Source organism: Chlorocebus sabaeus, chromosome 11, assembly GCF_047675955.1.
Source record: "Chlorocebus sabaeus isolate Y175 chromosome 11, mChlSab1.0.hap1, whole genome shotgun sequence".
Lineage (NCBI taxonomy): Eukaryota > Metazoa > Chordata > Mammalia > Primates > Cercopithecidae > Chlorocebus > Chlorocebus sabaeus.
The window spans coordinates 21469410-21481633 of NC_132914.1; the positions used below are offsets into that span (position 1 = coordinate 21469410).

The 12224-nt window shown below is 34.1% G+C and overlaps 1 protein-coding gene across 2 annotated transcripts in view; it reads left to right on the top strand.

Annotated features, from left to right (window-relative positions):
• Positions 1-12224, top strand: part of PDE3A (phosphodiesterase 3A) — a 308603-nt gene that overhangs the window by 266840 nt on the left and 29539 nt on the right. For both annotated transcript variants that reach the window (XM_073020533.1, XM_007967850.3), the window contains 4 exons: positions 1212-1349; positions 3945-4056; positions 10637-10750; positions 10892-11091. In XM_073020533.1, the coding sequence (XP_072876634.1) occupies positions 1212-1349; positions 3945-4056; positions 10637-10750; positions 10892-11091 (564 nt within the window). The remainder of the gene's footprint in view (positions 1-1211; positions 1350-3944; positions 4057-10636; positions 10751-10891; positions 11092-12224) is intronic.

Sequence of the window (12224 nt, forward strand, 5' to 3'; positions counted from 1 at the left end):
GTCTCTTAATGGTTCTATTATCTGGTGATTAAAAACATAAACATTTACAGTTACACAATGATTACAGATATTTCTTAACCCAATCAAATAGTATATACAGGAAAATGTATTATTTCATTCCTTAAAACAATATTTTATAAACAAAGAAAAGAAAGACGAAGGAAAGGAGGGAAGAAGATATTCACTGACTTAGGGCATCTGCTGGTTTTCTCTAGTACCTCCTTGACTTAGAACATGAACAAATATTTGTTTTTCTTGTAATATTGTCAGTCATATATTGGCACTAGACACCTACTAAAATGTCCTTTAATGATTACTTACTTTGTGTATTTGAAAAGATCCATTTAAGGAGGATGGAAGCATACATTTGAGTCAGCTTCATTGTGGGGAGGTGGCAAGTGGTAGAAAACTGTTGACTCTCAAGTGATCATCAATGGCTGCTATTACCATTTTTCTTTTACTATATTTACTGTTTGTATTTCTAAGTCAGATAGATCATCATGTAAAATAATTTATATGTTTCCTTATCCTCATTATCTTTTTTTTTTTCTTTTTTGGCAAATGTACTTTTAAGAACATCCTCGTTTGGGACCAATTATAAAAAACCTTTACTTTTACATAGTGCATGTTTCTCAAGAAACAGTCGATCACATGAAATAAATTAAAATCCCTAAAAAATGTGGCAACATTAATCCTATGTCCATTTTAAAGCATTAATATAAACTTAATAATAATGGTAGGAATGATGAAGTCTTCTTACTCATGGATTTCTTTTGAGAGCTTAATTTAAGGAAGGAACCCTCATCTCCAAAAAATTTACATAACTATGAAGAGACATAAATTTACATGCAATTACAGAATATTCTGAAGTCTTTAAAACTTTATTTAAGAACCTTACAGTAGACCCAAAGTAGTTATACTAACTTATAGAAGAAACATCCATGTTTTTGCTGGAGTGTATATGGACCAGTGATAGGCAAGCACCTAATAGTGCAAAATTTATATCTGAAACAGTATTAGTTCCTTTCCATCTTACTTTGGGGTCAATGTCTTGTTCATCTTGACTTTTTTTAAGCAAAATCACTTATTCACCTTGGAGTTTTAAGTCATTTATTTCCGATAGCCACAGTTGTTACTGAATTTAGCAAAGCACAAATTGCCCTTTAGAAAAACTGCATACTGTTTAAGTATTTTAATGTTAAACATTACAGGACAAACCAATTCTTGCTCCCGAACCTCTTGTCATGGATAACCTGGACTCAATTATGGAGCAGCTAAATACTTGGAATTTTCCGATTTTCGATTTAGTGGAAAATATAGGAAGAAAATGTGGCCGTATTCTTAGTCAGGTAAGAAATGCATTCATTCACACTAATTTAAATATAGGAAAAACAGTTCCTTGGTTGCTTAAAGCTCTGTAAATTCTTGACACTTGTGGATAGGTGTTGTGTGGAGAAAGGAAGTTTTAGAACACTGTAGATTCCTTGGTGGTGGTTTAACAAAAGAAACTGAAACTTCAAGTGAGTCGGATGTCATTCTACAATTAAAAATATGATATATTTTTAAAGACAAAGTAGGAGGGAGATACATAGACAAGGGACAAATGATCTAGAATTCATAGAATTAAGCAAAAGAAAATCTGACATAAGCCCCTAAAAGAAGAAAACTGCCTATTTAGAGATATTAATTTATTGTCTGTAATTATTTTCAATGACTTTTTAAAAACTTTTGAATATTACAGGGCTTAGACCTTATCAAAGATTATACATTGTGCCAAAATGTGTTTCCTCTTAGTGCTCTGAGAAACACATCACATACAGTTATAGAATAATACTGTTGCTGCACAACCAGCCTCTGAGTATTGTTTTCTTTAGGCTAGACTACTTTCAAGGCTTTTCACGTAAATAATTATTTGTTTTGCTGAAAAAGAAAGAAAATAGTTGAAATTAAGAATTTGAAAATGTTTCAAACCACGAAACAAAATGATGGATTTGCTGTACTACGGAATACCCATTGAAATACACACCCTTAATTAATAAAGAGGATGGTGCAACAATGTGTATCAGCTTATCTTCACATGTTTTAGATGTGTTCTTATCAATTTGAGTAAGTATCACAGCAGAGATAGTAAGGACCATCAAACTTGTGAATATCAGACTTAGGTAAGAATTCAGGACCCAACCCAGATTTATTGGGGCCACTAACACTTCTCTGCAAAACAATAGAAGAGAAATCACTGAAATGCTGATTTCTACGCAGTGTATCAGAGATGAGCTGTCTTTGGACCACTCAAAACATGTCTCAATGTGGAACTTCGTTTGGGGTGAGGATCCTTATCTGTGGAGGGAAAAGATAGCAGGACTTTCTTCTAGTGTTTGATTCTACAAGCACATATGGCTGTCTAGTCTAGGGGTACACTAACATTATTGATGGAATATGAGACAAAATATTCTTACAAAATCTGTAAAATATTCAATTTTGCCTCTGCTAGACTCTATTCTGTCCATCACCATGTTGAGGAATATAATGGCAGCCCTTGCACTTTACTAGGAGTTGAGAGTCCTGTTCTTCTTCCCTTCCTTTCTTTTCAGTGCTAAGCAATGTCTCACACTAGCTGATCTTAAGGACAGATTTAAGGGTACTTGCTCTGTCCAATTCACCTTAGCCTCATACCTTAGGGATCCCCTTGGAAGATTGTGTATCTTCTTTCTGAAACCCATGGCAAACTGCAACTTTGAGGGAGTGATCTTTCCTGCAAATAAGCCTGTAACAGGGCCACAGGATGTGGCAATGAGCCAAGAAGCATTTTCTCTCTTTATTTTATTTTAGTTTTTTTTTTTTTTTTTTACTAGGGAGTATGTTTCCTGGTATAGAGACACACATCTCAGCTCATTTTATATTTGATGTATATCTCACAGACTCTCAAAAGCTTAATCTTCACAGTAAATTTAGTGCAGGTTTTTTAAAAAATATGTATTTTATAGAAGAAGAAACTAAGGCTTAAAAGAGGATATGCTACTCTTCTAAAGTCATCTAGTAAATATTCAACCCAGGATTCCAAAGTAGATTTATCCATATCAGAAGCCCAGGGTTTTTACATTCCTTCAATTGCTTCTCATATCTTCATAAAACACCTTGACTTATTATATGTTCAAGTTCTCCAAATGAGGATTCGGACCTAGTAGAAAAGTGGTTATGATAGCAGTCGGTTTTACAGCACAAATGACAGTGTACAGAATTTCATTACAGGTACCAACCACTCCCTTGAAGTTCTGTGAGCTGGGAATGGGAGAAAACAACTTGACCAAAATTGCCACACAATGTTTTCTAAGAGTCCTGGATACCAGTAGACAATAAAAAGATTAAGGATAATTAACAATTAGATTCATGCAAAATTCAATAATGTATCTTTTGTTCCAGTCATGTTCCAAAAACAGAGTAATATATTGATATATGATCCTTATTAGTCACTGTTTACTTTCCCAATTTCCCAGACATTAAACTTTGAACAAATGCAGCTTCAGATGACTTGCTCAGTAGAACTTTTTGAGACTTTTTCTTTTGAGTTTACAAGAACAAAAATTATGAAATTTTGGTTATGGAAAATATGCGTATATTTTTGCCATAGTACAACTTTAGGACAGCTAAATGATTTAATGTGAACATTCCAATACATCACCTTTTGGCTGAGACTAAGTGGAAAAAGTCTAATTTCAAAAGATTTTTAAAGAGACATGTACAATGGAAGTAAGTCCTCAGTTTCAATATATAGCCTGCCTTTTGATAATTATCATTTTAACCAATTTAAAAGGACATCCTTCAGATTTTGAAAAGGCATTTAGTGTTTTCAGTTACCAATATTTACCATCGTTCTTTTTATGTCTGACACACACGTAGAGATGTTTCATGTTTCATAAGGCTTTGTCTTTTTTTTTTTTTAACAGGTATCTTACAGACTTTTTGAAGACATGGGCCTCTTTGAAGCTTTTAAAATTCCAATTAGGGAATTTATGAATTATTTTCATGCTTTGGAGATTGGATACAGGGATATTCCTTGTAAGTATGCTTGATTTGTGAAATAATACTTTTAAAATATGTCAAATTTGCTGTGGGTAAGTGGGATAGTGAATCATTAGCAGGTAGCACAGAATTACACATGGTAGATACTCAATATGGAGACATCATATGGTGATTAGGAGATATCACCTGTGTTAGAATCCTGGCTCCTTTACTTTTCAGCTGTATGAGACCCTAGGGTTTACTTAAGCTCTATGTGGCTCATTTCTTAGTCCATAAAATGAGGATTATAATACCTGCTTCATATGATTGTTGGGATCAAATAAGATTATAATTTTAAAGAGGTTATTTTAGTGCCTGGCACACAGTAATTCCAACATAAGTCCACTTTAATATGGCTATTTTTTGGAAATAAATAAATACTAAATTTGTTGCTCATTTAGTAACCCATCCCTTTTATTGGGTGAATTCAACTTTTGTTGTGGCATCTGAAGAGTTAAGTCACTATATATGTTTTCTCCACATAAGATAAAGTTGGCTGGTGTTTAGAGGGACAGGAGGATCATGGTCTGATGAATAAAATAGAAAAGATATCTGGAAGTGGTTATGGAAAAATGATGAGAAACATTTTAAAAAATCAGGTAAATGGGAAGACCCAAGGGAAACACACAATGAAGAATTCAAGCTTTGAGTCTTGAGGGAATAAGTTTCCCATTTATAATAACAGGAAATTGGAAGACAGAGGAGATGTTAAATTTTCATTATGTAGCATTTCAGGAATCATCAATCAGAACACGTAAGTAAAATGGTCCTACAGTGCTACAAAATATATGGTTTGGGAGACAATGTCTATAGGTCCAAACAGGGAAACTGCGGAGATGTTCAAAAACCATGTAACACATTAAGGAAATAAATATATAGAAAGAAAAATAATCAAACATAATATGTTGATTGGAGCATGTCTTGGAAATATGTTATTTAAATCATATTTTAGCTTTTAAGCTTTTAAAACTTTTAAAGTTTAAAACTTTTAGCTTAAAAGTTTTAAAAGCTTTTATATTTGCTTTTATGCACCTCAGACTTCAGAGTCCCGTAACTTTGTCATAATTGTAAAGAGCTGAAGTTACATTAAAAAATAATTAATACTGATAAAGCACAAGTATTTCCAGGAAGAGGTATCACATTAACCTAGGGATTTACTATGAGCGTATTGTTTTCAAAATCCCATCCACATGCTATATTGGAATGAATATGCACCGCAGATAGTGTATCATAGAAAAAAAGAATGAAGAACTGAATCTACCAATGAGATTTCTGAAGAATATGGGACCAAAATACAGTCAGAGTAAGGCAGTTGGAGTAAGGGAAAGAGGAACTGAACAGTACCAGGGCCCCTGGGAACATCTGGCTGACAAATCCATGAAAGTTGGAAGAGAAATATGAAAAAAGGGGTACTTGGAAAGGATCTCAAGATAAGCCTTGCTTTCATAATACAATTTTCCCAGGGCCCACCCTGGTTAGATGCCAGTGATTGACCTAAGTGTTCACAATTTCTCAAAGGTTAAGGAGTTACATAAATAAACTTTTCTAGAAAGGAAGCCACTAAAAACACTAAACAGCTAATCACTAGACTGAATTTCCAAATTCATGTTATATTTCAAATGTATTTTAATGATACAATTAGCCATAGCAAAGTTCCACTGAGTTCAAATTAATACTAAACTCCATAGACATAAAAACTACCAACTTTTTCACAGGTAGTGTATCATTAAATCATAGTTGAAAGATGGCAAGTGTTTAAGTACAAAAACAAGTTTTCAGATTCTAAGATTTATTATTCACTTTTACATTTTCTTATTACATTTTTATATGTTACAAGTAAATAGATATTTTTTTCCCTGAAAGAGTGGGTTCTTTATTCCAGGTGAAAAGAACTTGTTATAATAAACCTGCTTGTTCTATTAGAAGTCCCGGACACTCTCCATAAAGGGAATTTATTTACATCTTTTCATAGGAAAGCTCTAGCTTCATTTGTGATCACTTTTAACTAATAATGTTTCATATGTGCTGAGATTGTAAATTAATATGAATATTTATTAAAAGCTTCACTTATTAGTTATAATTAGCACGTACAAAAATTTGCTGTGTACCAACTTATTTTAATATTTACTTTGGACTGTATTTCTAATGGTTCTATCTAAATAAATCCTTAGTTGAAAAGAAGCATAAGAGGAACCGAAGTTAAAATGGGGTTGGATTAACTTTAATATGATAATGTGTGCTAATATTAGAAACTAAATTTCTTATTATAGTTCTAAGTGTACCTTTAACAGTTTTCAAGAGAAGAGGGTAAGTAGGAAAGTTTTTAAATTTGTAATTAGAATCCTGACAAAAATGGAAGAATCTAGATTTAAACAGAGAGTTAAATAAAGAAATTTCTTGTTAGTAGCAATAGAAAGACAACAAATATGGTCAACTCAATAATATAAATGTGATAAAAATATATTTGTTCAATCAAACTTAGGATAAATTAATGTATGGTCAATACTCAATTGCATAAGGAGATAAATAATGTTTGGTGTCGTTCATAGTCTCTTTCAATTGGGCATTTGACTTATTAAACAAAAATCCATTCGTATTCATTTATCAATCCAGTTATTTTTGATGATAGTTTTTTTATTTTCAAAGAGTTTCTTCTCTAAAGTATATTCTCCCTAACATCTGTCATTCTGATTTAAGTTGAGAAATGGGGAGAATGCCTCAGAAGTACCTGTGATCATGTAGCTATTTCATGGCAGCAATGAGAATAGTCCTGCTCAACTTATATTTAGTTCAGTTCAATCAAGCTGTACATGATGTGCCCACCGATTTTAAAGCTAGATATTGAAGTGACATGGTACATGCTAGAGGGGCAGAACTACCAGAGTATTACCTATATTCCAAGAGAAAACGAAATATTCGAATTGTTACCTCTATTCTTTACTACTTCTGCTTACCCTGTGGTGCGTAGGAGCATAGACAAAATTTTAAATGAAAAATATATAAATTTGGATCTTAAAATCTGTGAATTTACATACAACTCCAACCCTCCACACCAGCTCACTTCAACTCTGTGCTTGAGGGAAAAGGAGAAAGTTGAGAAAACAAGTGTATCAAGACGGAAGAGGGAGATGGGCGGACTCTGGGAAAGAGGTAGGGTGTACCATGTGCTAGTGTATGCATGTACGTCTATATGTTATTAAAGAGGGCAAGGGGGTTGCCACGTGAGTGAAGGCGTCATCGGGAAGGCTTGTCCAAAATGCAGAGATGAAGGAAGAGATATGATGATATTAAGGATAAAATAAGGATAGCTCTGATAACATTTCTTATCCTTCTCAGTTGCCTACCCTGGCCAGAACAAGAAGACTAATCTTTGAGCATTTTTATGTATCACATAGAAACCTGTCAGTAACTCACATTGACCTTGCTAGCTTCTTTCCCGGGTGTCTTTGCTCCTGGGTTGGGTTGCCAGAGAATTAATGACGAGAACAATGGAGATGCCAGCACTTGGCATAATACCGAGTGCATGCTAAGTGAATATTTGATTAATAAACATGTTATTGACTGCTAACAGGACAGATGGTTTTCTATTCTTCAATCTAAGTGATTGATGATGGTGTTATTCTCCTACACATACACACATATAACTAGATGTATGTATTTAAATAAGCAGGTAGATTTGGTTAGCGATTTTTTTTATTTAGTACTTTTAAACCTGTACTCAAAACAAAAGGAACCTTTTTAAATATATATACTGTCTTTACCTAGTTTTTAAATCGAGATTGTACCAGTCTCATAAAATGAGTTTGGCAGCTTTTCTGCTTATATTTTCGGCACTAGATTATTTACTTAGGATTGATTGCTTGTTGAAAGTTTTCTTTTTTAAAAAAAGCACTACCTCATAAAGTTTTCTGGGCCTGGGCCTTGGGGTGGGGGAGAGGGCGGGGAGGATTAGAGCTCAAAAGCTACGAGTTGACCTGGAATAGATATTACCGGTTCCTTACCCCAAACAGGCTCTGCCAACACTATGATACTGCCCCCCATCCACCTCTGTACCGCTATGCTCATGCACAGGTTTCTCTGACTTGCAATAATAATATTAACTACTGGCATATAGTAATCTTCCTAGCTTGCAACAGGAGAAGATAATTTAACTAAGAAGCTGGCTTCCAACATGTATCCCAAAAGTGGAACCCTACTCCCAGACTGCCATTTTCCTACCATACCAGGTCATTACTATCTTCTACTGATGGAGGTAGAAGATACTTTATTTTATTCTTACAAATCCAGCATTGACTCTGGGAGAAAGCTGGTGATCTATACTAGTTTTATCTTGTTCTGCAGCAGCAATTTATTTTACATGAATAATGTTTACACAAATTACAAACTCATCGTGTATCAGGCCCTTTAAAATCTATTTCCTTCTGTTACTGTCACAATTGTACTATGAATTTGGCAATATTATTCCCGTATTTTTAAGGCAAAGAAATGAGACTTTTTACTATATCTTATTTTTAAGATAAGGAAGTGGATTTTAAGTAACTCACCCAAGTTAGCATGAATAATAAATATTATAGCAGAGGTAAAACCATACCTGTCCCAAATCCAGAAAATTCTAGTATGATCAATTTCATAAATAGCCCAAGTACAGACATAAAATATGATTGTAATTGTGTTGCCTGTGAATTATTTGTAAATGTAATGGGCTTATATCACTTGAGATGGTCTATACTCAGGGAAATAGATGCCAATCTTAATAAAATTTCTCTTTCAATTATCATATAATATTGGTATTCATATTTATGATTGACACAGGTATACAAGTTTTGCTATTTTCTCCTCAGAAGGCTAGGATTTGAGTTTCTTTCTTCTTCTTCTTCTTCTTCTTCTTCTTCTTCTTCTTCTTCTTCTTCTTCTTCTTCTTCTTCTTCTTCTTCTTCTTCTTCTTCTTCTTCTTCTTTTTCTTCTTCTCCTCCTCCTCCTCCTTCTCCTCCTCCTCCTCCTTCTCCTTCTCCTTCTCCTTCTCCTTCTTTTCTTTTTTTTTGTTGTTGAGACAGTTTTACCCTTTTACCCAGGCTGGAGTGCAGTGGTGCAGTCTCAGCTCACTGCAACCTCCACCTCCCAGGTTCAAGCAATTCTCCTGCCTCAGCCTCCTGAGTAGCTGGGATTACAGGTGCCTACTACCATGCTCGGCTAATTTTTGTATTTTTAGTAGAGACGGGGTTTCACCATGTTGGCCAGGCTGAACTTGAACTCCTGACTTCAAATGATTCACCTACCTCGGCCTCCCAAAGTACTGGAATTATAGGCATGAGCCACTGTGCCCGGCTGGAGTTGAGTTTCTTTAAGCTCTTCTGATGAGATCTTTTCAAACCCACATCCAGGCCTCGCCACTGAATTTCTAGGATGTTTACCTAAGATTTAGCTGCATATTGTCACTTAAAGACTGATTCCTAATGGCTGCCAGAAATTTAACACCTACTCGGGTGCTACAATTGCCACATTGACCATAGGTTTCTTCTTTCTTCTCTGACTAGGGAATAGGTGTTTCTCTCATATTCTCCTTGTCATTCTAGTTCTCTCCTGTTTTTCTCTTCTCCTTATGTTAAGTATTATGCAGAAATGTAATCTATTATACTAGAGAAGGAAACAGTATCATGGTTGTTTTGCAGAAATACAATATGTAAAGTTAGTATATTTAGAATAAAGCATACTGATCAGTGAAGTATTATAAGGGGTCTGATAAACAAACAGAAAACTTGGAAGAATTGCACAGAAAAGGAAGGTGAGCCAAGAGCACACTGGGCACGTGGTTATGGTTTGAAAGAAGTTGAACTGCACATTTGAAGTACGACCCCCTTCCCTTGATGACATTATGACTAGTGAATCTGGTTTTACCGTAGGTTTTAATTCTTCTAAATGGCTTAGCTTCCTACATTACTATACAAAGAGGCTTTTCTTTTTCTTTTTAGGTATTTCATAGAACTTTATTCTGAAATTAGAATGTCTAGATCAGAGAATATAATTGATTGTGGCTTTGAATTTTGCTTGTGGATGAAATCTACATATAAAAGATTTTACTGCAGTGCTTTAAGATCGATACAGAGAAATGGTATTATGTTCTATTCCCAGATTGTTTTTGAGTACCATTTATCAGAGATGAAATATTCTGTCTGATTTAGTTGAAGTATGTCATAGCTATTACATTTATTCTTGTTCTCTGCATAGTTTTATGCAGGAGCATGAAAATAAGTACCAGAGTAAACATTACACTGTTTCACACAGTGTTTCCTGTATACGTAGTTTCTAGTCGACTATTGACACAGATTTTTCTACTTCAGATACCTGCACCCATAATGAATGTTACAAATAGGGTTATTGTTTTTTTTTTGTTGTTGTTACTATGGATGTTATAGAGTTATGGAAGAGTAATCAAAGAATATTTGTCCTAGAAAGTTTGGCCGACTTTCATGTAAATAGTAAAATGTTAGAACTAAACTGTTGGTCCAGTAGATGGCACTCTTAGTTCTTGGACCCCAAAGTTCGTAAATTGATGACTGTTCCTATTCACTGGTTACAGATCATAACAGAATCCATGCCACTGATGTTTTACATGCTGTTTGGTATCTTACTACACAGCCTATTCCAGGCCTTTCAACTGTGATTAGTGATCATGGTTCAACCAGTGATTCAGGTATGTACAAAGTGAATCTGCACTGCCTTATGTGAGAGGTGGGAACAAGGGTGTTTTTTTCAAAAAAAAGAAAGTCAAGACAAATGATGTCAGTTTAATACTTTTAAAAAAATTTCTTTGACTCTCGTTTTCTCTTCTCAGATTCTGACAGTGGATTTACACATGGACATATGGGATATGTATTCTCAAAAACGTATAATGTGACAGATGATAAATACGGATGTCTGTCTGGGAATATCCCTGCCTTAGAGTTGATGGCTCTGTATGTGGCTGCAGCCATGCACGATTATGATCACCCAGGAAGGACTAATGCTTTCCTGGTTGCAACTAGTGCTCCTCAGGTAAATCTTTAGATTTTGGTTAGGAGAACTAATTTAAAGATTTCTCAAGAAAGTGAAGTTGAGTGTGATTTATAATAGGCCCCAAGTTAATATAAGCCAAACTATATACAGTCTCATGTTAAAATTCTTAGAGACCATGCTGATTCTGAAAAGAAACCATGGATTCTTCCAAGATTCTAATAGCAGGTATACAACTTTATTATCCGTGGGAATCATTTCTCAGTTTTCTTCCTAGGAAGAAAACCTACTTGAATTCATGTTAACGGGCCTCTTCAACAAACAAAAGGCAACCTATACAAAAGCCCCTTTCTGAAAAGATTAGAGAGCCAAGTATTTCTTGGACTTTTAAGAATGTAAGGTTTCTTTGTATATAAATACCATTCCTTTGAAATATATTCATTATAACAATTATGATTCTTATGACATATCTATAGGTTGGTAGGATTTTAACATCAATTTATTTCATTGGAGGAATTTTTTTTTTTTTTTTTGGCCTAAACATAGATTCCAAAAACAGTGAATACATTTAAAGCAGCACACCAACATGGCACAAGTATACATATGTAACAAACCTGCACGCTATGCACATGTACCCTAGAACTTAAAGTATAATAATAATAAAAAAAGATTAAAAAAATAAAATAAAATAAAATAAAATATTCCTTTCAAAAAAAAAAGTTCATCTTGGTGTATAATTCTATCTAAGTAAAAAATTCATCACTGAGTATCTAGACATACCCATTTATACAATCAAATTTAGCCCCTAATGTATTTAATTAGCTGAACCCAAGTTACTAAACATTCTGAGATCCTCTGTTCTTCTACAAGATCTAGAGGTCAGTTTCATTCGATATTGACTTTTCTGTTTTCTTCTTTGCCCCTTATGTTCTATTCCACTGCTTTCCATTTCCGTAGCTGATCTTATGGACTGTTCTATAGTTTTTCTTGAATCTATATACAATAAAAATTATCTGGTAATTTTTTTCTTGACTGTCTACCTTCTTTCCACTTGTCTTTCATACACCAAAATTGTTTTTTCTAAATATAGGCAAAAATCCACTGGCCAGGATAATTTACCATTCAGATTTTTTTACACATCTACATTTTTATATACCTCTATATTAATATTCAGT